This window comes from Hoplias malabaricus, chromosome 2 (assembly GCF_029633855.1).
Source record: "Hoplias malabaricus isolate fHopMal1 chromosome 2, fHopMal1.hap1, whole genome shotgun sequence".
NCBI classification, from domain to species: Eukaryota; Metazoa; Chordata; class Actinopteri; order Characiformes; family Erythrinidae; genus Hoplias; species Hoplias malabaricus.
This window is the reverse complement of record NC_089801.1, coordinates 69,113,292-69,138,283: the sequence shown is the minus strand read 5'-3', so window position 1 is coordinate 69,138,283 and position 24,992 is coordinate 69,113,292. Positions and strand designations below refer to the sequence as shown.

Below are 24,992 nucleotides of genomic sequence, written 5' to 3'. Positions count from 1 at the left end.
TGGTGCACAAAACAACCAGTTTCAGCTAAAAAAAAAAGCAGGTCCCACACAGAGGGTGGCCTATAAAGAAAAGGAAATAAATCAATTAAAAAAAAGATTTAGTGCAGGAACTCTAATTAATATGCAGAACAAAAAGTTGTGACTGTACCTGTGCATGAACACCACAAGCCACTTGCTGACATTTGTGCTGCTTTCAGCTCTTTGCTGAGGGGATAGAGCCAAGAATATTGAGTGCTGATTGCTTTAAAGGAGCAGCAACTGATATAAAATGTGCTCAAATGACATCCACTATATTAACTACCACAAGAACATAATTAAAAGTAATGTTCTTAACACAAATTAGATGTAGCACTGTAAACTCAGACTTGGATTGCTGTTGTTTTTTTTTGTTTTTTTTTTCCTTAAACCAATTTTCAAGGTTGATTATTTTCAGAGGTTTCATTTTTGCCTGTTGACAAGTCAAAAATTTTGCCACATAAGCCATTTTCACATATAAAATCAGGTCCAGACATTTTCTGGTGTTTCCCTTTCACACATGTATTCAGCTGAAGATTTCCTGTGATAGACATGTGCTGGAAATGTTCCACTCGGTTTAGCACAGCCTGTATTCACTGTGAATACTCCGGAACATCACCGGCACTATTCACACATTCTACTCACTTGGACATTGCCTTAACTTTGTATTACGGGACTGGCAAGATAACATCTGTAACGTTTGGTATCCGAATGTTATGGATATTTGCGTTCACATACTGCTGTTCCAGGTAAATCCAGAAATATTCTGGGTTTTCCGTGCATGCATGAATAGGGCAAAAACTCTGTGTAGTATCTCTGGTAGTTCATTTTCTCAGCAATCATGTCATGAGCCAGGCAAACGTCGTCTGCATGAAATATGCTGAGGCCTTAACAGAGAGTGGAAGAACAGCTGCTGTGATCTTCAAAGCAGACCCTTTAATCACAATCTTAATCAAAATCAGTAATAAGCATAAGACAGTGGCCTTGAAGAGTTTTAGGCGAGAGAGCACGTTTGGCCTCACTCTCTCCTTCTCCTCTCGTCACAAGTGTGATGCTAGGCAGCGTGGGTGTCTGTTAGCCGCCACAAAAGACCTGGGTTATTAGCGGTCTCTTCTAAGAATATTGAGCTGTTCACTGGTGTTGTGTTAACAGCGGTTTGAAAAGAGGTAATATGAGGATGGACATGTCTCAGAGGAAGCATCCTCCCAGGATGGTAGCGGTGTATGTAACTGGGAGAATTTTAAGTAATGCGTGGAACTGCCAATGATTAAAAAAGCCAGTTCAGTAGTAGTGGGGTCCAGGCCATCTGTTTCTCAATCACTAAACAGTTTGAAGCTCTGAAGCAATGTTCAGACACTCACAAACACGGGTTTATACAATGTCAGCACCAGAAATGTTCCATACATACGTATGTGCACCTATACTATATGTAAACATGATCTGTATTATATACTCCATTATATACTCTCTATATTATATAATGTAGGATGTGTCAGAGACATTATTACTATAACATTTTTGTGCTTTCTACATTCTTTAAATTCACCAGCTGTCCTTTATATTATGTGAGCAATTATGTGAGGAATGGAAATATAGAAATGGTCCATAATGATTTTGGAATAAAGTGTGATAGCATGCAGTTTCACTGAATATTTCTTCCTTCTCCTGCAGAGTTGCAGTTCTGAAGATGTGAGGTTTTGTTCTGATAATGACAGTTTATACACAGTAAATATTTTTCATTCCTGCCTTTATTCATTCATTTATTCGTCTTGCATAACTGCCTCTTCCTGACTAGGGTCACGGTTGGTCCACAGCTACATGAACTCACTGGAAGAAACACAGACACAGACACACACACACACACACACACACACACACACAGAGTATTACTTTTGAATTACATTGCATTTATATATATATATATATATATATATATATATATATATATATATATATATATATATATATATATGTATTAATAATTTTTTTGTTAATTAATAGCTTTATTTATTCTGTGCTTTCTCTATATTTACAAGGCAATTTGTCTAAGAAATATATGAAAACACATGTGCACACACACATACACACACTGGAGTCCTCCAGCAGGGTGGGTGTATATTGTCCTCGCCCCTGGCAGCCTAAGGGTCCACCCCCATTCTCCTCATTCTGAATGGTCATGTGATGCGCGCTTTCAGACTACAACAGCTTAGTGAGAGAGAGCTCCCCATTCATTTCCTCCTGAGTAGCCCACGGAAGAGGAGAGAGAGTGAGTGAGAGAGAGAGAGAAAGAGAGAGAGTGAGTGAGTGAGAGAGAGAGAGAGAGAGAGAGAGAGAGAGAGAGAGAGAGAGAGAGAGAGAGAGAGAGAGAGCTGAAAAGGGCAGTTGACCATACAGGAAAACAAGCTAGAGAAAAAGAGAAAGAAAGAAAGAAAAAAAGCCAAAAGGACGCTAAAACAGAGGATAACAGTTCTTGCCCTCACTGTCCGAGACTTCAAACAAGGTCAGTTCCTCTTCTCTTCTGTCTCTTTCTACCCCTTTTACACACTCTGGCTCAGCTGTCATTTCACTGGTTCAACTGTCAAACACTCAGCTCACTCTGTCACTCACAGCGCCGGATCTACTTTCACAAATCAAGTCCAGTTACACTGATCCTCAACTTGAGTGAAAGAATTCAAATGGGATATTCAAATGAGAAAGCTGCTATGGGGTTAAGATTGTGATCTCTTTTTTTGCGTTTGTAACATCTCTACTGCCATTAAAATATGTTGCTGTGGCTGCTGCTGATGATGTGGATGATCATCGGTATCATTTTACCGTTGGCAATATGACACTTACATTGTCTTTTATGACAACTGAAATAACTTATATTACAATTGATAAAGGCTTATACCAACCAACAGAAGTTGTTATAAAAGTGTTATGTAGGTTTCATGTGAGTACATGCCTTTTATGACAACTGACAAACACCTACAATTTAGATTGATCAACTGTCATGTTTGGCTCAAAACATATAGCTTTATAGTATTCTTAGAATTTAATGAAAGGTAGTGCATATTATTGGATAAGTACCTGGATATTGTTCAAAAATCATTGTGAACCCTTTGTATTGCTCCATTCACCATGATTTTTCTGACACAGTGCAAAGACCCACTGGCGTATTTGAAAGCAAAACATATAGACACACAAGGTTTTGTTCTAAAATTGACAATATGATACGATGATTGCTACCACTGTGCGTATGTCAATCAAGTCCTATCTGTGGTTTCAGCACTACACTCACTACATTCAGAAAGCAGAAGACCAACATATACAATATATATGCTCACTGCATGAACCTCCCAGAGTGCTCCTCTCTCTCACTGTGCAATACTATTGTTGGACCTTTTCCAAATACCAAGCACAGCTTTTTGGAACAACAATATCTGCAGCCTGGTGAAGACTGGCCCCCTCTAGTCAACAGAGTGCATAGCTGTTAGGTAGAAAAGCCTTGGGTTTAGTGTCAGGGATTGGTCTTGTACTGCTGGTTTCAGATAAGTTTAATTCAGATTAATTTTTTTATTATTTATAGGGACACATTGAATTGTCATGAATAAATTTAGCCTTGAGAGTAGAGACAAAACAATCAGCAGTTCACCTAGATCAGTGCTTCCTGGCCGTGATTTGTTGGATCAGTTGAATCAAATCAAATAAGATTAGATTACTCAAGGGCAAGGGCTAAGAATAAGTTTAGATCCACAATCCACATGTTTTAGCGTATGTGTAAATACACGGCTGCCACAGAAGAACCACCATTGTTTTTCTTTAAGGATCTTTCAATGACCCATTGATCTTTAAAGGGCCATTGTTTGTAAATGAGATGAAAAAACCTCAGAGAGTTTCTGTGCCAATAAAAGCTTCTGGTAATGCTTAACTGACTGACATTATTCATCGGGCTGTATATGAGCCTTTTACGACAACTGACATTAACATACATAAACATACACACTATCAAGTCTTATTTCAACAAGTGTGAGTGGCCATTACTACTTCTAGTGTGAAACTGACTAAAGCAGCCTGGCAATTTTGGAATATGTCTTTATTAATGTTAAAGTAAGTTTACATACAGCCTTATGTACAATAACCCACAGTAACCTGTGACCATTCATATTCCAACCAAGAACCACTGAGGAACCCTGTAACATCTGAAGTCATCCGTTCCACTCTGGAGTAATATGTTGAACACCATGGCCCCCACACATAGAGACACACACCTGAACATTCATCCTGAATGCATGTTAGACTGGCTGTGGTCTCTCTACTGGAGCTTTGAGTAATGGTCTCCGGTCACAGGGGCCCAGAGCGTTGGGGTCATTGGGCCTGCCCCTTCTCCATGATCAGTCCACAGCTGAAACATCTGGAACACAAGTAAACGTCAGCCATGTTCTGGCCAGGCGCTGACCCCCCTGGTCCAGGCAGGTTCACCCTTGGTCGATTTGTTGTCGTAGCTGGGTTGCACGTCTACAGCGAAGGGAGAGGTCAAAGGTCAAAGAGCATGAGTGAAGTGCAAACATAGCCAGAGTCAACAGGCTTGATGAAGCGAGCTAGTTAAGTATGTTAGCTAGAATACAGAAGCTAGTTTATTGTAGTGATTCACCACTCCACACCTGAAATGCTGACATCGCTGTCGAAACATCTATACTTTTTAAACCCGATCAGCAGATTACTGGTGGTGTTTTGCAAATCAGGATTTGTTGGTTTATCAGTTTAAGCCTAAATCAAGATTTTTTATTTTATTCACCACTGGGACAGACATTGAACCCTCATATCTTAAAATTATGGCTTCAGTTCTCTGCATGACTGAGACATGCCCATAAAAACCATTAGAAGTGGCATTTTTAAGCCATGCCTCATGAGTGCTGTTCTCATCAGGGGGCGATGGAGAGCTAATCAACAAGGTAAGACCACATCATTAGACCGCAAGTTAGAGTGGCTGAAAAATCCAGTTAAAAAAGAACACATCATGTGTGTGTGTGGTGGGGGGGGGGGGGGGGGTGATTTCTCGTATAATTTAGAAGATATCCATAGACTGGTGCGAACTGTCCCCATATTGTTGGTTTCACTTCTGACCCTGAGCCACTAGGTGTTCTTCAGAATTGCAACTGGGAATCTCTGGAATGCTATGTTCTATTGGCTTTATTGTTGTTCACCTCAGCCTCCACATTTCTTTGCCATTCTTAGTCAGTTAGGAATGTTTTTGTGTACTTCACGTGTGTCTTTCAAATAGAATTCTAATTATTTTTTGCTTGCTAAGATATATATGCAGTACTATATGGGAGTGAACTGGTCTAATCTTGGATGTAAGTAGACAGTGTGATAGCTGATTTCTGATGCATCGCCTTCTGGTTTGGCACAAGCCCCAAAATGAATCACAAAACACAGTCCTATGACTCAAGCTACAGAGAGCATGGTGGTGGTGTGTGTAGTGTGCGGGAAACAGACTGCCAGGCCTATTAAAGCATCACAGAGAGCAGGGCCGAAGCTAGCGGATGCATTTCCTGTGGCCGAACTCTGACCCTGTGACTCTCAGGGACCTCCTGGTGGGCGTGACCCATCTGTGGGGGAGAGGGGGAATGCGGGGATGTTTCCATGTGGACAGAGTCACTGGTTAAGGGTCTGTCACTAATCAGCAGCTGTGTTCCGCTGTGTTAGCATGTGGCATGAGTCTGCTAGTGTGCGTCTGAGGTTTCTCTCCTTGATCTTTCTCTCTGTCTCTCTCTCTAGTTTTCTCTCTCTCTCTCTTGCTCATCAGACAGAAACACATCAAAACAATCTTAAAAGACGCTCTCTCTCTCTCTCTCTCTCTCTCTCTCTCTCTCTCTCCCTCTCTCTCTCTCTCTTTCTTTGTCTCAGTATCCCTTGAGTCTCTTTCATGAGCTGTAATTAACAACTGTTGCCAAAGCAGTGAAGGGAATGCTTAATACTAATAGTTTTCTTTTTTCTCTTTGCTCTGTTTCTCCTTTTCTCTTTTCCTTCTCTTGGCATCTCTTTGCTCTCTAGTCAATGCAGATTCAAATGGCTTTATTGGCATGACGTCTTATTAACAGCTAAATCAATGAAAGGAAAGAGCCCATATCCTACATTAGCACATATCTGATTTTGTCCCGAAGCGGTCTGTTTGGAAGGTCTGTGTGCTTTTACTGATTAAAATAATTATAAGCATTTTCAAACCTCTCTTTAGTCCTTGGAATTAAAGAGGCTATTTTCATTACTGTGACTTACAGACCGACATGTAAATCACCTCTGATCTGATTGGTGGCCTGTCTTTTTCCAGGCTAAATCACAACTTCTGTTTGACTTGGTAGGGCTAAACGGGTGTAGGCTAAGGGTGAAGCTATATTTATGAGTGTTGCTTTTCAAGACATCATAAAAACCGTGAAGTCAAAATGATTGAAGAAACCATCATTTTTGATTATATGAGCCCTTTAACTTGTTCTCTTCCCTGCCTTCTGTCTTACTCTTCTTTTTCTGCATTTGCAGCTGCAGCTTTTCCAGCAGAGCAGGGGGCAGGAGGGAGAATAACAGTCCTTGCCCAGTCCCGTAAGAGTGTCTATGTGTGTGTGTGTGTGTGTGTGTGTGTGTGTGTGTGTGTGAGTGTGTGTGGTGTCGAGAGGCAAACACAGCTGCCTGAGTCATTATGAGCAGTGGCTCGGTAACGTTTAGCTAAGAAGGATAAGACAAAACGCAGCACAGCAACTTCTTTTGTGAAGTAAGGTGTTACCACGAGACTGCCGGTGGTAGAATGTGTTGGTTACTTTTTGCAGAAGTTAACCTTTTGCTTCCTTTCTTTTTCTACACAAAAAAACACAGAGCTTTAAATCTACACGATTTTCTTATAAAATGTAGTGCTATGCAAAATCCTATTTCATGTATTCATTTTTATTTCCAGTATGTACATTGCAGTGGTCAGCATTGACTTTGTTTGACTAAATAATACCTATTTTGATCCATTAGTCTAACTATATACATATATATATTTTTGTGCTTGGGCCCCTGGAATCTCTCTACTTCCTGTTATTAGTATCTCCCATTTCTCAACCCCTCTTTTTGTGTTTTCACCTCTTCAGTGTGTCCTTCTGGTCAAGTTTTTGCTTTCGAGCTGGCCCTGATGTATGGTCTCCTAGTGGTTTAGCTAGTGGTCACGCTAGTTAGAATGCCTGGTCACTGGCACTCGGACCACTGCATGAGTGTTTTCTGGCACTGCTTTAGAGGAAGCCCAGGCTTTCCCACAATGCCGAGGACAGCTGGGGAGGGCCAGCCACTGCCCCCTGAGCCTGCAGGCCCTGCTGGGAATGCACACAGATCTCTTCCAGCTGTGCTAGCACACCAGGCGCTAGCACCTTTTGGTCGTTTATGGTCATGCACAAAGAAAATATCTGTCCTTCTCAAAACCAGGGTGGTTCATTCAGAATATGGCTCACATAACACATGCACTAGTACACTTAATAGGGTGCCAGCAGATTCAAAGTATTACAATCTATCTGTGTTGTGAGCAATTGCGCTAAGGAGGCAGTAATATAGTGAGGGAATCCAAATAGATGAAGTCTAGGGCTAGGACTTAATGGAAAATTGCTCTCAACAGTAATTAATTAGTCCTCATGCTGGATGCCCTATTACACAAGGGAGCCATTCCATACGCAGCCACAGTAGTTAATGGTCTTGTTTGTTTTGTCACCACTTCATTGGTTGAGGTCATGTTTTGGCATGAGGTCATTAGCTTGGCTTAGTGGCGTAATACCAAAGCTAATAATCCTCTCGTGGTCAATAAATGCTCATGCCACATCTCGGCAAGATCTTTGCACTTTATGACCACCTTTCACTCCATCTTCACGGCCTTCTCCGCACCATTGCGCAATATCTACAAACAGCAATGGCCTTCAGTTATTGCGCAATCCAAGGGCCTCTGATAATAAACAGTTTGAGAGCACATGGTTCAATAGTTCAAGTCAAATTGCACACATCTGTCTGAGCCCATCCAAGGGAACACTAAAGAGGCGGCTTCAGATCTTTTCTGGCTCACGTTCTCCATGCAAAAGCAGCACCAGCAGATCCAGCCTTGGACCGAGAGGCCAAGAGGGAGAATGGGCTTGTCAACCTGGCTTTTCTGTTGTTTTTGGAGTTTTTTTTTAACTGATCTGAAATTACTGCCTGACAGCCCAAATCACTGACCTAACACTTATAAGATAAGAACAACAACTAAAGGGGGCATGGCCTCTTATGATGTTAGGCATGAAACTGATGACAAAATTACAAACAGAGAAGGGTAGAAAAGCAATTAAGACAGAGAAGAAGCTCTATTGCACCTCGTTTGAAGTTTCGTTCGGCCAGCGATATGACAGGAAAGACTGTGACATTTTTTTTTCACTCCTCTGAGTGCGTTGCATGTGTCAGTCTGGAACACATCCTGTCAGCTCTGATTAGTCTATTGTTAAAGAGAAAAGACATTTGTCTTATTGGATCCACTCCGTTTTCCAGTACGGTTGAAAGACAGCCAGCATCTTTCTAAAAGCCTCTGCCATACTTCCATGCTCCATGAAGCCTGACCTGCCGTCTGCTGGGTTGTAGGGGGCTGAGGTCCCTAAGTCAGACAGATAGAAGCTGAGGTGTTCGGGCCATGCTTCAAATCAATAACAGATGTGAGAAGGAGTGTGTTTTGGCTAGCTCTAAGTAGGGAGAGCCACGGAGAAAGTGCAGAAGCTTAATTTCGGAAGCCAACTTAGAAAAACTGCAGGAAAGATCATTTTAAGACATTCTGTGGACTGCACATGAAGAATAGCTTAGATAATGGTTTAATTGTCTTAAAAAGCTAATAATAAATCACAGTGTGTTACTTACAACAGGATAACAGCTTACTATTCAATAATCATGAAAAATATATGTCATTTTTGTAATTTTTCAATTCTGTTGCATTTGACTCAAATGAGGCTCTAAAAAAGTCTATTATAAATATTTATTGCTTAAAGTAATTCAACCGTTATATGTGTTTTACTTGTAAATGATACTAAAAACTAGATGTTCTTCAGTGATAAACAATGTCCCTCTGGCAGTAGCTGGAAATAACTGGTTTTATCAAGAAAGTCATCAGTTGAATATGCTGTTTAAACGGGAAATTATATCTACTTTGTAGCACACAGCAGGTAGCCATGGCCATATTAAGTAGGGTGACCAGATCTGAGATGGTAAAAAAGAGCACACGTCTCGGGGTGGTTGGGGGCATGTGTGCTTTTAGATCCTTTGCACCTTTATTTGCTACACAAAACATGGGAATTTCTTTTTTAATTCATCCGAGAACTTACATTTACGTACTGCTTGAGATGAGGGTAGGTAAATGAGCTTTGCCTGACGTAAACAAGGACTACTGACGTGCAGACTGACCAATTAAATGTTTACAGAGAAGGTTATCGACCAATAACGGTAGCTCTACAGTCAGACCGTCCAATCAGAAGATTGTAGGCTACTTCACCACGCCCCCTTCTCACTCAAGCGAACCAATCGGAGTAGGGGAGGGCGGGACTAGTTTGTGAACGAAACGCTTCTCGAAGTTCTATGTAAGCTCTAGAAAAACAAAATCCCGGACGTTTGTGAAATTCCGCCCGGGCATTTTTTTAAGTCTAAAAAAGAGGACATGTCCGGGTAAAAGACAACGTCTGGTCACCCTAGATTAAGGCTAAATATCTTAGTCCAAAGTTAACATTAGCTAACATTTTGGCTAGCTAAAGAGCTGTGTGAATATTAGCAACACTAATATATGAAAGCATTTGTGATCAGGGGGTACTCCACAAAGCAATACTTTTGTGTAAACCAGATAGCATAAACCCAACGATGTCCAGTAGGAAAGTCCCTCAGCTTTTGTTTGATTGGACAAGCCTGATTTTGGGCATATGTTATCTGGATAATTAGAAAAATCCTGTTATGTGGAATAACCCCCTTGTGTTAGAACCTCGCATGCTTGCATGTGGTTTGTTAGCAAGTCTTAGTAGAGGACACTGAAGGGAGGGGCTGTATTTATTAAGCTGTTGAATTTAAAACAGCTATTTTCAGCTAACTTTATCAGTGATCCCACCTTTAAGCATTAAAGACATGGTTTGCCTCCCTTCCCATTGGCTGGGCTCAGAGCTGACACTCTTCAGATACACCTCTAAAACCAGAGAGTGGTTTAGGAAAACTGGGACGTTTTGTTTCGGCCCTTCGGTTGTTTTTGTTCTCTGTCTTGTCCAAGTGCCTTTCCAGTTATTTCTTGGACGCGGCACATTCTCTCTCGTAGAAAACAGACAGTGGAACAGTTCACCTCTCCCGAGTGCACACACAAACACACACACATACACTGAAGTTCAGCAATGTCCTGGCTCTGCCCAGCAGCAGCCCCCATCCGATTCGAGTCATCCTGCCAAGGAAAACTAGCGGCGCTGAAATGGAAATTCTGAAGTCACTTCTGGGTTTTTTTGGCAAGGACAGATTACGCAAAGCAGGAGAATCCAGGGGGACAGGCCTGTGTTCCTGCTAGCAGATCCAGAGAGAGAAGATCAAGACATCTCTGTTATCTGTCACTGACAGCAACCTCAGACCGCAGGGGGTCTGTCCAGAGATCAGTATCTTTAACATATAGACAATAGGACCTGTGCAGGTTGGAATTATTCTGATCTGAGATTAGCACTATGTGAATATAAACTCCAGATGACTTCAGAGTGTGGAAGATTTATAACCATCTTGCCTAAGCTTCTATTAATGCTTTAACCTAAACCTTAAAGCAGTAGTTCAGCCAAAACTCAAATTTATACAATTTTCCACTCACTCCAAATGTAGCTGTTCAGCCAAGATGTGTTTGGTGGCCAGAGTTTGCTTCTTGAGTTCTAGACTAGAGCTAAAAGGCTAATGAAGCTAATGGATCCAAAGCAACACATAAGAAGCAAATTATATGCATCAGACATGACTTGGCTGTTCAGATACGTTTGAGGTAAAGGGAAAATTGTCTAGATGTGATTTTTTATGCCAGATGATTAGTTTGAAAAAAATATTGGCTTCAAGTGTAATGCTTGTTTGTCTAGTTGTAAATAAAGGGGTGCCAGGTCCTTCAAAAACTGAAGTAGCTGAACTGATGATAGAGTCGTGATGACAGGAAACTGTGTCTGTTAACACTGTTATCTGTCAGGGAAAGGAGGGAGAACATTTAGCAGAGGTTGAGTTGGCAACATTTGCACAGGAGTCATTGGGGGTAAAGCTTGTATCTGCTTATTGGCAGCACAGCAAGGTGGAAGGAAGTCATGCTGACCTGACTGGGGTCATGCACTCTGATGAAACTGAACATCTCCTTTACAAAACACTATCCAAAAACGTTGAGTCACCGCTTTCTTGTCTCTCGTCTTCAGCACTCATCAGCCCGTGCCAAAAGATGTCTCAGTACACGCATTTCATTTTTTTCTGGTGAGTTTCTCCGACAAGATTAGGTGAAATCCCGTAATAGTACTTTTTCAGACTTTGACTTGTGGTCATTGAGTGCATCAAGTCAAATGTGTCATAGTAAATGTGCAGATCTGGGATGTTTTTTTTTACTTTTGTAGCTAATATGGAAATGTTTGAAGATTAAAGGGGAATTCTATTTCTTGTTTTAAATTATTATTTATCAACATAAGTCAGTTCTTGTGATGTAAACGAAGTAATTTAGAGAGATTTTTGTTGACAAAACCTCACAGATATCTTTACAATTGACAAGCCAGAGGCCCCTAAAATATAGCCATATAATTTACTATCAAAAACCACCAGTTAAAGGAGCAATATGTAATAATTTAAATGCTAATACCAAGCATTTACAATCGGAACTATAATACAATTTCAAAACAGAGGATGAAGCATTCTGCCTTCTCCCCCCTCCTAGCTCGAGCAGGTTGCCAGTTTGAGGAAAGCTGAACGAACAAGCAAGAGACGAGTTTAAGAACTTGGGCCATAATAGCTAAAATGTATGTGCTATAATCAACGTATTTACACAGAAAAGTGTTCATCATTTCATTAACACATTTACCTACTCAAGAAAAAAGTGAATGAGGCGCAGCCATTTCCCTGCATTTACAAGCCTTTACTGTTCAAATCCACATTTAATATTTAGACTAGACAAGGCTTGTGTTACTTATCTATTTTCCCTTCTACATTTAAGAGGCAGATTTTTGCCTCCTATTTTTTCATAGGTAAACATTTTGTTCTGACTTTTTTGTATGTGTAATTATTGCCATTATTCCTCAGCTTCTTGAATTCTCTGTTCCACCTTAAGAGCTGAAGCTAACGTTACAGCTTTAAAACTGTTTGAAGACACTGTCATTCCACTTTATCAGTTTAAAACACACAAACCAATTGCATATGTCACTAAACATTTACCTACTTAGGTGAAAGGCAAAAAGTGAAAGAGCCACTGCCGTTTTCCCAGTATTTACAAGAATGTTCTTACTAAACCACCTTAACATTTTTAGATTAGGCAAGGCTGGTGTTATTTTCCTTCAACCATAAATGTAATTTTAAATAAATGTAGTTTTCATATTCAAGCATTTAGTTCCACCTTAAATGGGTCCATTTAAAGTTAGCTAAAGCTAGCACTAGGTTTTAGAAGCAAAACTCCTCTTGAAACACTTCTCATTTGCCATCTTATCCATTTAAAACACACCACCAAGTTCACATCATGTCACAAAAACATCTACCTACTAGTAAAATTTTTATTTGCAGTGTATTACCAAGCTGGATTTCTCCGTTCCACCTTAAATAGGTGAACACAGTTCTAACACAATTTCCAGTAGAGCTCCACTCTGGAATAGGCCTGTGGATGCTAGTGCTTCAGTGTAGCCTGTTTCTTCAATCCATGACCACACACCCTGGACATTTTATGACCAAGTAAAATAAATATATTACAGATTTCTCCTGTGTCCTGCATATTCCTTCTTAGTTTTTTTCTTGTAATGTTGACAGAGGGTTTAAAAAGTGCATTTCAAAAAGTCAAATGTCTTATCTTAAAACAGCGTTACAAACTTCCGGCAGTGTATATGCAGAAATTTGATGTAATAACTTCATGAGGTAGGTTTTGGAAGGATGAAATGTTTTCGAAATCTGATTCTTATTGCCACCACTGTGTATACTTCTGACTCAGCATGTCTCTCTAGAGTGAAACCTTTTTCATTGAACCACATTGAATGACCTTGTTTAGGTATACATTTTATACAGTTTGGGAAATGAGTGGAATGTTCCTTTAATTGAACTGATAATATATCAGCACTTCTGATTAACTTCACTGTTTTAACTGAAATTGATATCATCACCAGTAAATGTGTAACTGATCTGCCACATCTTTTACACAATACTGTTTTTGGCACATAGCTTTCTGTCATTACTAGCAACATTATCACATTCAGGAAAGGTATTCCTTTACATACATTTGGCCACATCTGGATTTTTGTCTGGTTCTGTGACACATATCCCCTACAAAGTGTGGATTGAAGTGAATCCACCTTGAACTCTCTTCAATGGCATGTCATGCCTCACCCTGAATGAGGTTGATGTTGGCCAGTTCTTCCATCACCAAAACTTCTTCCCTCACCAAAAGAAGCGCCAAAAAAAATCTCCTTTACCCACAGGGGCTATTCAACTCCAGTACGTATTCCAACCACAACCTTTCATTGATCCCATTTATATTCATTCACTCCCCATTAGAGCATGCATAGTCAGTCATTACTAACAATTACAGTCATATTGTTAGCATGTTGACCCTTAAGTAAAACTGAGTACTCTGCTTTTTAACCCTTAAACTGGTCTATTTATTGCAACAAACTAGTGGTTTATTGATGTTCAGGGTTATGTTCAAGCCTCATAGGGGTTGTATGAGGGGTTCCATGGACACATCTGTTGAACATAAGGCCCTTATTTCTGCTCACTCACTTAAGATGTTGATGGATGTTCAGAGGTACGGTAAGTAACTTAAAAATCTACTAACAGACATAACAAAAAATACAGTTTACACAATACAGAGTTTACACAATTATAACATTAACAGCATTGACCCACACTTGTAACAACATATTAGATAAATGATCCTGAGTAAACAGATATCTCACAGGTATACAGTTCTTTGCTAAAATCTGAGATATTTGTGTACATTTCTTATGCCATTAAAGCTTTGTCTTTGTAACACAAGAACACCAACATCTTGCATCAGGTCTGAAAATATCCACAGGTGTTTCTCTACATCCTCCCACTGTGTAAAGCCAACTCAGTGCTAGGGATCTGATGTAAATATGGTGTAGCTTTCAAGATGACTTTGCTGAGAAATGGAAACCGAACATATAGCACTAGGAAACTGAAACTAGACATATGACATGTGGGGAAAAGTTTCATGGTCTAATGAAATGTGTAATTGGACCATTTGAATTGTAAAAAGCAGAAAACGCAAGATATCCCTAAAGTGTAAACTGAAATAATTAAAAATAGCCCTATAGGTTTATTTTAAAATAAATATTGAGTGGCGGCACAGTGGTGCTTTGGGTAGTGTCGCAGCTCCAGGGACCTGGAGGTTGTGGATTCAAGTCCCGGTCCAGGTGACTGTCTGTGAGGAGTGTGGTGTGTTCTCTCTGTGTCTGCGTGGGTTTCCTCCAGGTGACTGTCTGTGAGGAGTGTGGTGTGTTCTCCCTGTGTCTGTATGGGTTTCCTCCAGGTGACTGTCTGTGAGGAGTGTGGTGTGTTCTCCCTGTGTCTGTATGGATTTCCTCCAGGTGACTGTCTGTGAGGAGTGTGGTGTGTTCTCCCTGTGTCTGCGTGGGTTTCCTCCAGGTGACTGTCTGTGAGGAGTTTGGTGTGTTCTCCCTGTGTCTGTATGGGTTTCCTCCAGGTGACTGTCTGTGAGGAGTGTGGTGTGTTCTCCCTGTGTCTGTGTGTGTTTCCTCCAGATGACTGTCTGTGTGGAGTGTGGTGTGTTCTCCCTGTGTCTGTGTGGGTTTCCTCCAGGTGACTGTCTGTGAGGAGTTTGGTGTGTTCTCCCTGTGTCTGTGTGGGTTTCCTCCGGGTGCTCCAATTTCCTCCCACAGTCCAAAAACACACTTTGGTAGGGGATTTGGCGATTCAAAAGTGTCCATAGGTGTGACTGTGTGTGTATGTCACCCTGTGAATGACTGGCAGCTCCTCCAGCTCTCGATTTGCGCCCATTGATTCCTGGTAGGCTCTGGACCCACCGTGACCCTGAACTGGAAAAGCGGTTACAGACAATGAATGAATGAGTTTCCTATAGATATCAAAAAAATATAATATATATTTTAATAGTTTTTTAACTTTGTCCAGGTCTTAACTGTGACCAAGGCCTAAATATAAACCTTAACAAATATCATAGAACATTTGCTTCTGTTTGGGAAAAGCGTCTCTCAGGTTCTGTTACAAAATCCTGTTGTTAACCTTTAAAGCCCTACATGGCCGCATCTGCCTACCTTTGACTTACTACTCCTTCACACAAGCGAAGGTCCTCTGATTCTGGTCTACTAACTGTTCCCAGGTTCAAGCTCTCCACGATTTGCGGCAGATCTTTCAGTGTTGCTGCCCCCACTATCTGGAACTCTCTGCCTTCATTTATTCACTCTTCCAAGTCTCTTTCCATCTTCAAAACTCAACTAAAAACATACCTTTTTTATGAATACTTCCACACTCTGTGAAAAATTTTTTTCTTTCTTTCCCCTCCCTGATATTGTAAAGCAATCTTGGATTTCTGAAAGGCGCTATATAAGTGTAACTTATTATTATTGTTATTATTATTATTATTATTCCCTTAGCTGAAATGGACATTTAAATTGCTTCTGCTCGATTTCTACTATCTGTTCTTTTCTATGGCTCAGTGGACCATGAGGTTATGGAGAGTGGAGATTTTTCTTTTTTAGAACCTATTCCTTACCTCAGTACTTTGAAAAGAATGGGTCAGCCATGAGGTGCCAGTGGCCATGAAATAATAAGCCTGCACTTTCAGAGGTTAAAGCAGGTTTAAGGTGTTCTGGGATATATATATTTTCAGGAGCTTGGGTTATGGACTTGTAATTGGTGTGCAGCCATTCAGGACCCCACCCATTTCCTCTGACATCCTGTCTGCATCTTTGCTCACACACACACATACATAGAAATATGGGTTTGGAAAGCAGGTCAGTGGAGGCCGGAACAGTCAGCATGTTTCTGTTTTGTGTCTCTCCTGAATCAGCGGTGATTTCCGCACGCAATCGACCAGCTCAATTTATCAACACGCTGCTGTGTATGCTGAGCTATAAAACCTCTGTTGCCCTGCTGAACCCCACCAGGCCTGGGACATGTTCACTGTAGTGTAACACCATGCAACATTCTGCTTTCTGGAAAGGGGAGGCTATATGAGTAGGGTGTTTTGGTACATTTTTACCCTTTTACTTTTCTTTCATAACATGGCCCATAACGGATGGAGTGATCCATTGCACATCCATCGCCTTGCCAGTAAATTCAAGTTGTGCAATCAATCCTCTGATAAGGTTAGGTATGTGTCATGATTGCATTACTGATTTCCTGGACTAGTATCCACTCCTTACCAAAAGACTGGCTTGCAGCAAAGCTTGGGGTTGAATAGTAAATCAGGCATGTCTGTTAGAATTACATAGTTTTTTCGTGCTTTAGTGGCTAATATAAGTGCATTATAACAGCTCCACATCCTTTCAGACCCATATAACTGGATTTTTCTTCTCACAGTGAAAGAATGAACATAACACCTGACCCAGTAAACACGGAACGTCCCTGGACGTTCAAAATAGGTCTAAAAGTAGTCTGTCCGTCAAGAACATATTTTAAACGTCAATGGACGTCCAAAATCCATCTTAATAAGTTAGTTATCAAGTGGTGACCAATCGATAACGTCAGTGGACGTCCAAAACGCGTTTTATACAAGTAATTTATTTCGGGATCAATTAATAACGTCAATGGACGTCCAAAATACGTGTAATAGTCGTCTTTTCAATGTCTGTGTTTGGACGTCTTTTCAACTTTCATTTTCAACCTTAAGAGAACGTTGATTAGACGGCAGTCATTACGTTATTTCAACGTTGAATCAATGGCTAAATGTTTACTGGGGAGGAGCTCAATCTGCTGTGTAAATTATAGGTACTGTTTATTTGATGGTTAAATGTCCGAAATATGGAGCTTTAAATAAAGGGTCAAAAGAACATTAGCTTTAAGAACACACTACAGGACAAGGCACTGCCAGCTACATTCCTGTCAGCATCTACACATCTTCAACCAGCTGTCCACTAGATTAATTTGTGAGGTGTATGTGGAGCTCTTAAGTAGCTCAACACTTCACTCAGAGAGTGCATCTGTGCTGCTTTTATATGCTACATGACTGTGAAAAGAATTCATGGTATGGTTTAAATGGTTCATTTCACTTTATCATCCTGGTGGGCCTAACTTGTCACATACTGTCAGACTGAAGAGTCTTTCCTACAGTCTATCACTCTCCACCCATTTGTATTTCTCTCTCTCTTCAACTCTCTAGCTGTATTCACACGTTGTTTTTCTTGTTTATTATTAGAGAGTGATACCAAAAGAGCACATTTTTCTCACTCTGTTTACAATGCTTTAGCATCATGAGTGCAAGCATCTGTCAGCTGCCATAACAGAATTGGGCAATGAGTCTTCTCCTTCAACTGTGTTGAGCTTTACGCTGATGGTGTGTTAACAGTTTGAAAAGAATAGGTGATTGGTCTCACATATTTCAGAAGAAGCATTTTCTGTCCTTAACCCTTGCACCTTGTGCAGCACTGTGTGATTGGGTGGGTCTTAGCTGGTGAATAGAATTGGGAATTATTAAAAATAGGTAAAAATTTGTACTTCTTGTTGTAGTTTCATCAAATGTACTTATTTTGGTAACTCCTGAGATGTTGTTTAATCAGAAATGATATACACTTCAAGTAAATTCCGTGCATTACCATCTCCAGTGTATAAAAATGTCTAATGTGTGTGTTTTTTCCTGTCTCTCTGGGTGTTCTGCAGCAGGATGCTGATGCTGGACGGGATGCCTGTCCTGCGAGTCAAAGCTGAACCCCTGCAGACACAGAGACGGGTAAGAAGCTGCAAAAGCTAAAGCTTGATTTCAGCTTGAGCTCAACTTAATTTGGCAAATCATGCAACACTATGTAAACATAAACATTTCCGAATAAAACAAGGTTTCTCAGGTTAACCAGATAAGTCCCAAGCCAGACCTGTTCATTTGTAAAAGAGCTGATGGACATTTTGTTGTAAAATATGTAGCTGATTTAAGGAGCAACACCTGGACTAACTATGTGCACAGTAACAACTCATTCGTGGATCAATGATTTTTATATATATTTGCATTATTCTTTCTTTCATTTTTTTATTTTATTCTATGTTCATTATTTTTGTGTGATATTTACATGTTTTTGTAGCTACTTATTTTTTCTTTTTTTGTAATATGTTTTAAAAATATTTAATTACCTTTATTTACATTTATGTTTATCAGTTATTCATTCAGTTAACGATTTATGGTTGTGTTTATTTTCAATTTTTTTTTTTTACTCTTACACCACAGCGTTCAAAACATTTAGGCCAATGTCTCTCTCATGTTGACTGGTGTGCGTGTGAGTGGCGAAAGGGCAGCGAGGGTACAGGACGCTTGGGTAGCTTTAAAGTGTGTCAGATAGTGGTATGCGCTTTATATGAGTGAGCTCCACAACCGGGTTCTTCTTCTTCCTCCTCTGCTTTTTATGCTTTTTATTTTACATCTTGGAAATTTTTTGTTCCCCCATTAAAACTGTCCTGACCAGAACTTGAGGGCCTCGGAAAATGAGCCGCAATAAGCATGAGCCCCTATAGGATCCCAATCCCCACCACTTCCTCTTCCAGAGAGAGGAGAGAGAGAGAGAGAGAGAGAGAGAGAGAGAGAGAGAGAGAGAGAGAGAGAGAGAGAGAGAGGGAGAGAGAGAATCGAAGTTTCAAAGCAAGTTCCATTTCAGCTGAGTGGCCTCCAAGCCTCGACCAACCACAGTAAACACAGCGGAAAATTAGGGCAGATGTAGCCTCAGACATTTTTAAATGTGACAGAGAGGGTCCTGAGTACATTGGAGGGGGTTTGTAGCTAGATGTGCAATATTCAGGCTAAATAATTAATGACTCAAATATGTTTGATCCCTTAAACTGGAGGCTTCTTATTCAGTTGTTAATCTCAGGGCTTATTATCCAGTGTGAATCATTTATGAACTCGTGTGAATCTAAAGCCATGTTCTGGCTGGACTAGTTGTAGGCTATCTAGAGAGCTAACTACTAGCATGCTATTTAGCATTTACCACTTAGTGAATTCTGGCAAGAAGTTTATTTGAATCCAGTGTGAATCCACAGTTTGCATTGTTTTGCGGTATTCATTCATGTGTGCATTACATTCTGTAACTGATTGAACCTTGGAGCCCCCTCAGAAATGGTAGTCTATTCACCCTGACCTTATGCTAATTCTAACAGACAAATTTAAATGGTGTATTTTTTATTATAAAGCTTTAGTTGGTGCACTGTGCACTTCGTTCCTTCAGAGTTTGCTTTCCACTCCAATAAAGGCATTCATATTTGTACAATAGTAGCTTCTCAAATGTAACTAATTATTAAACAGTTATGTTTGCACTAAACAGAAATGACATATTGCTGCACACTATGCTGTTCCTCATTAAATTCAAAAGAAATGTTGGTCTTCAGCCTAGTACATTTTTGAAACAGACCATTTAAAGGGGACATATCTTGAAATTGTTTATGTACATTTGTACATTAATATGGGGATCTGAAATTACGTACAGTCCAGTGACATTAGAGTGGTCCCACCTCCAATAATAGCACTGGACTTGTTTATGTAAAACCAATAAGAGCACATTAAAAACAATAAGACAACACTAAAAGGAATAAAACACAACCAGCATGGAGAAATACATGTACTGATTAGATATGGCGAAAACAAGAATGCACCTCACTCCTGGGCCCTTGTGCTGAACTGAGATGTGGCTCATTCTCATTTAAAGGAATAGAGCTGTGTGGACACATGAAGAATGCTGCTGTGGTGTTTGATCCTTTTGGTATTTTGGCCAACGCATATCAGAGGCATTTCAGTGTGACGTCAGAACTGTGTTAACTTGTGGAACAGGGTAAAAGATGTTCATTTTATGAACTACAGTTCAGAATCCTGTCTCAAATTATTGCAACTTGAATACACCAATCAACCATAACATTATGACCACCTGCTTGTTTCTACATTCATTCTCCATTCCCTGAGCTCCACTGACCACATGAGCACTTTGTAGTTCTACATTTACAGAGTGTAGTCCATTTGTTGCTCTTCACACTTGCACCTTGTTCTTCAATAGTCAGGATCCCAAAAGGACCACCACAGAGCAGGTATGATTTGGGTAGTGGATCACCCTTAGAGCTGCAGTGACTACAGTGGTGGTGGTGAGTTAGTGTGTGTTGTGTTGATATGAATGCACTGGACACAGCAGTGCTGGTGGAGTTGTTAAATGCCTCAGTGTCACTGCTGGACTGAGAATAGTCCACCAACAAAAAAATATCCAGCCCACATCTTGTATCCACTGATAAAGGACTTGAGGACACACACAATGTGCAAGAACAGATGTACTACTGTCTCTGAGTTTACATCTACAAGGTAGACCAAAAGGGTAGGTGTGTCTAACAGAGGGGACATTGAGGAGACATTGTTTAAATACTCCATGCAGCACTGCTGTGTCTGATCCACTCATATCAGAATAGCACACACTAACACACCACTACAACATCAGTCTCACTGCAGCGCTGCTCTCTGACAGTCCTGCGGGGGTCCTGACCACTCAAGAATTAGGTGAAACTGGGCAAACAACATAAGTAGAGCAACAAGTGGACTACTGTCTGTAATTGTAGAACTGAAAAGTACTCCTGAATGTCAGTGGATCAGAGAGTGAACAGTGGGTGTAGAAACAAGTAGGTGGTCATAATGTTATGCGTTGACCTTGGACCTCAGAAAACACAGCAGGTGACATGGCAACCCAAACCATCACTGACTGTGGAAACATTACACTGGACCTCAAGCAACGTGGATTCTCCTCCTCTGCCTTTCCACAGGAAATGCAAAATTTACTTTCATCAGAGAACATAACTTTCGACCACTCAGCAGCAGTCCAGTCCTTTTTTCTTTAGCCCAGGAGAGACACTTCTGACACTGTCTTGTGTTCAAGAGTGGCTCAACACAAGGAACGCGACAGCTGAAACCCATGTCTTGCTTACGTCTGTGTGGTGGTTCTTGAAGCACTGACTCCACATTTTCTCCCCCACATTTTTAAATGGATTTTGTTTCACAATCCTCTCCAGGGTGTGGTTATCCCTGATGCTTGTGCACTTTTTTTTCTACCACATCTTTTCCTTCCCTTCGCCGCTTTATTTATGTGCTTGAACACAGAGCTCTTTGAACAGTCAGCCTCTTTAGCAATGACCTTTTGTGTCTTGCCCTGATTGTGTAAGGAGTCAATGATTGTCTTTTGGACAACTGTCAAGTCAGCAGTCTTCCCCATGATTGTGTAGCCTACAGACTGAGAGACTATTTAAAGGTCTTTGCATGTGTTTTGAGTTAATCAGCTGATTAGAGCGTGTCTTCAACATTGAACCTTTTCACAATATTCAAATTTTCTGAGATGCTGGGGTTTTCATTAGTTGTCAGTTATAATCATCAAATTAAAAGAAATAAACACTTGAAATATTTTTTGTAGATATATCCTAGGCTTAGTTTACAGAAAATACCTTTAAGAGTTTAAAATATTGATGTAAATGCTGTCTTTTTGTCTTTCATCTCCAGTCTCCTGACATCCGCTCTTATGCAGACATGGGCGTGCTGGTCATGGACAGAAGATTCCGCACTCGTTCACCTGACAGATGCTTCCCCTCCAACTGCTTTCAGACACAGACAGAGCCTGTGGACCTTTCCACCAACAGATCCCGCTCCTCACCGTCATCATCGTCATCATTATCCTCATCACCTTCATCAACATCATCATCTTCATCATCATCTATACGTTTCTGCCCTCGTTCCCCTCCACTCTCATCCACTAGGTCTCCTTCATCCTCCTCCTCCTCCTCCTCTCTTCTGTCCTCTTCGCCACCCTCTGTTATAACCCCCGTCCCGCGGCTGAAGCTGTCTCCTTCCAGAGTGTCATCTCCACCCTCTATAGCTCTGAGAGGGCAACCCTTCCTTCCCCTGCCCCAACAACCCCTCCCCCCCTGCCCCAGTCCCATCCATGTCCACCCTCGCAGAGTTCCTGTGGTGGTACAGCCGGTTCCCTTGGTGTACCCTGGAGTTGGATCACTGGGACCTGGAGGCCTGCTTATGCCCATGCTGGAAGAGAGCAGAATACATGGAAAAGGTAGGTGAAGGAGAGAATGAGTGAATGAGGTAGAGAGAAGAAGTCTTTTTATCACCAAAATGTAGCAACAAATACATTTAATATATTATTCTTACATTATTTTTTGTGAAGTGCAACTCCCTTGAGATTGAAGGATCAAATTGATTGGTAGTCCCTGCATGAAACATTTATGGTCCATAGAGCGGGTTCCTCACATAGAGGCAGCTATTTGTTTTAAAACAAACAAATTAGCACAGAATCCTTGATACATCCAGGCCACTGTTTGTTAGTTTTATGGCTATTTCATAAAAGTGTTTATTTTGGAATTATGGAGGTTTTTGGGACAGTGACAATATCCAAGATAAATACATTATGTGGACCTGTCCTGGGAAAACAAATGTTCCATTGTTGTTTGAAATAAGAGTTTGCAGGCCTGCGTAAACAGTCCACACATGAGCACTAACCACAAACACAGCCCTATTCAACTTCCTCTGTTGGGAAAGAAATGTTTCTATACATTTCTTAAAGATTTTAGGAGAAAAAAAACTCATCAATGGCATATCAGTCTTAAAGGTACAGTAACTACTAAATACAGACCTGTAAAAGATTGGGAAAATGTCACAAAAAATGTATTATAATTACAACTAGGCTTTGGAATTTTGAAACTTCAACTTAGGAAGAGTCGATACGTCATCTACCTGAAGGTTTCCTCTTTCAGATACCTACAAATTTATTTCTTTGTTAAAGGTACACCTTTATAATAAGCTCCTTTAAGTTAAGTTGAGTTTGGTTGAATGAAGATGAACTGATAGAAGATGTTTTTCCTGTAGAAGGCATTGTGGCAGAATAAGTGATGATTCTCTCTAAAGTTTACACTTTCTGAACTCTTCCCCTTCCTGAACGTCTATACATTTCCCTCTCTGGCACTGCCTGATGTGTCCCCTTTTCATTATTCTCTCTCTCTCTCTCTCTCTCTCTCTTGCTCTCTCTCACTCTCTCTTTCTTTTTTTCTCATCTATAAAAGCCTCTCTGAGTCCTAGAAGGTCAATGACAGAACCCAGAGCCCACCAGCAGGTTGAGCAGGCACGGTCTCATGACTGGAAGCCCATTGTGCTTCACTCTCTTTATTCAGTGCTACAGGCAGCAGTCTTTATCCACACAGGAAGTAGGTGCCATGACAAGAACAGCTCCCATTTAAATCAGGCCACCTGAAATTTATGGGTAAAGCACTGCAATAAAAGCATGATTGGAAAGCCACCAAGACTGTATTTTCCTTATAGAAATTCAATTCTGTTCCCCAAATCGCTGAAAACCACACAGAATATACACATTGTTGATGTTTCACAATGCGCCATTTGTTCACAACTCCACATATGTGTGGTAATTATACATAAATATTTATTTTTAATACAATCAGCCTGTTTCATTTCTAAGGGTAAAGTGAATGGACAATAGTCTTATAAAAAAAATCTGTGACTGTTCATTATATGAGACCACACAAATGTTGTAAGTGGACCTCAGTGAATGCATAACAATCAAAAATAAAATAAAGACAGGGAAAATGTAAAACATGGTGAGTTTGAATTAATTTAAACCTAAAAACCTTCTTCATGTTGTGCTTTTCAGATTTGGCAAGCGATACTTATTAGAAAATAGCTTTCAATCATATATTTTTCCCCCAAAATTGTATTTTTCATGGTGTTTTGTTGCTGCAGTGTTTGTCGTTTAAGGCACTTTTCTTTAAGAGTGTAGCACTGAGGAGACTAATAGCTCTTCACACACACACACACACTCACTCAGCTGCCCAGGAAAGTCTGTGTGCCTCTGGGCACAAGTGATGTTCTTAATGGGCTCTGTGGCAGTGGAGGCCTTTGACTTTTCTCTTTCTTTTTCATCCTTTTTTCTTTTAAAAGGGAGAAGAGAAAAGTAGAGGGAAGCACTGACTTCCATTCATGTTGTTTCTGGTACTTGGATCCCCATGCACATAAACACACACACACACACACAATATTGCACTTCAATACACAGACATTAAGCCCTGTGCATAGATCAATAGTCTCATATGTGTGTACAGAACTATGGAAAACCCAGAGACTCTACTTCATTTATTCCATTAAGTGGGAAAAAAAGTTGTAGCTTCCAAAACTTGAGTTTAAAAATAATTTAATTACGTATTATAATGTAAATACTTATTATAATGAGGACCCCTCTCCAAAAAACATTTATTAAAACATTCATCTTTGGCAAATCAGGAGAAAATCAAACTTGACAGAGGTATGATAGAAAGATCAGGCTTACACACAGACACACACACACACACACACACACACACACATTCATTGAATTTGAGCCAGCCCCTATCTTGAGGGCCTGTGCCCTCTGCTGTGTCTAGGGAGGTTTCCATGGCAACAGGGTTGGCTGGTTGAACAACAAGGCAACACTAGCCATGACACACCTATAGTCATAAAAAAAACACATCCGCCAGACCATATATATGTTCTACATCACACAGGCTTCTCTCAGGGTTCTCAGAATGATTTATGTGTT

The 24,992-nt window shown here is 40.5% G+C and overlaps 1 protein-coding gene across 3 annotated transcripts in view; it reads left to right on the top strand.

The window, feature by feature from the left end:
* The first annotated feature begins 2,291 nt into the window (after window positions 1-2,291).
* Window positions 2,292-24,992, top strand: part of klf12a (Kruppel like factor 12a) — a 33,289-nt gene continuing 10,588 nt past the window's right edge. For 2 of the 3 annotated variants that reach the window (XM_066659900.1, XM_066659898.1), the window contains exons 1-3: window positions 2,292-2,515; window positions 18,061-18,130; window positions 21,902-22,466. In XM_066659900.1, the coding sequence (XP_066515997.1) occupies window positions 18,065-18,130; window positions 21,902-22,466 (631 nt within the window). In that variant the 5' untranslated portion in view covers window positions 2,292-2,515; window positions 18,061-18,064. The remainder of the gene's footprint in view (window positions 2,516-18,060; window positions 18,131-21,901; window positions 22,467-24,992) is intronic. The other variant, XM_066659899.1, reaches the window with a different exon arrangement.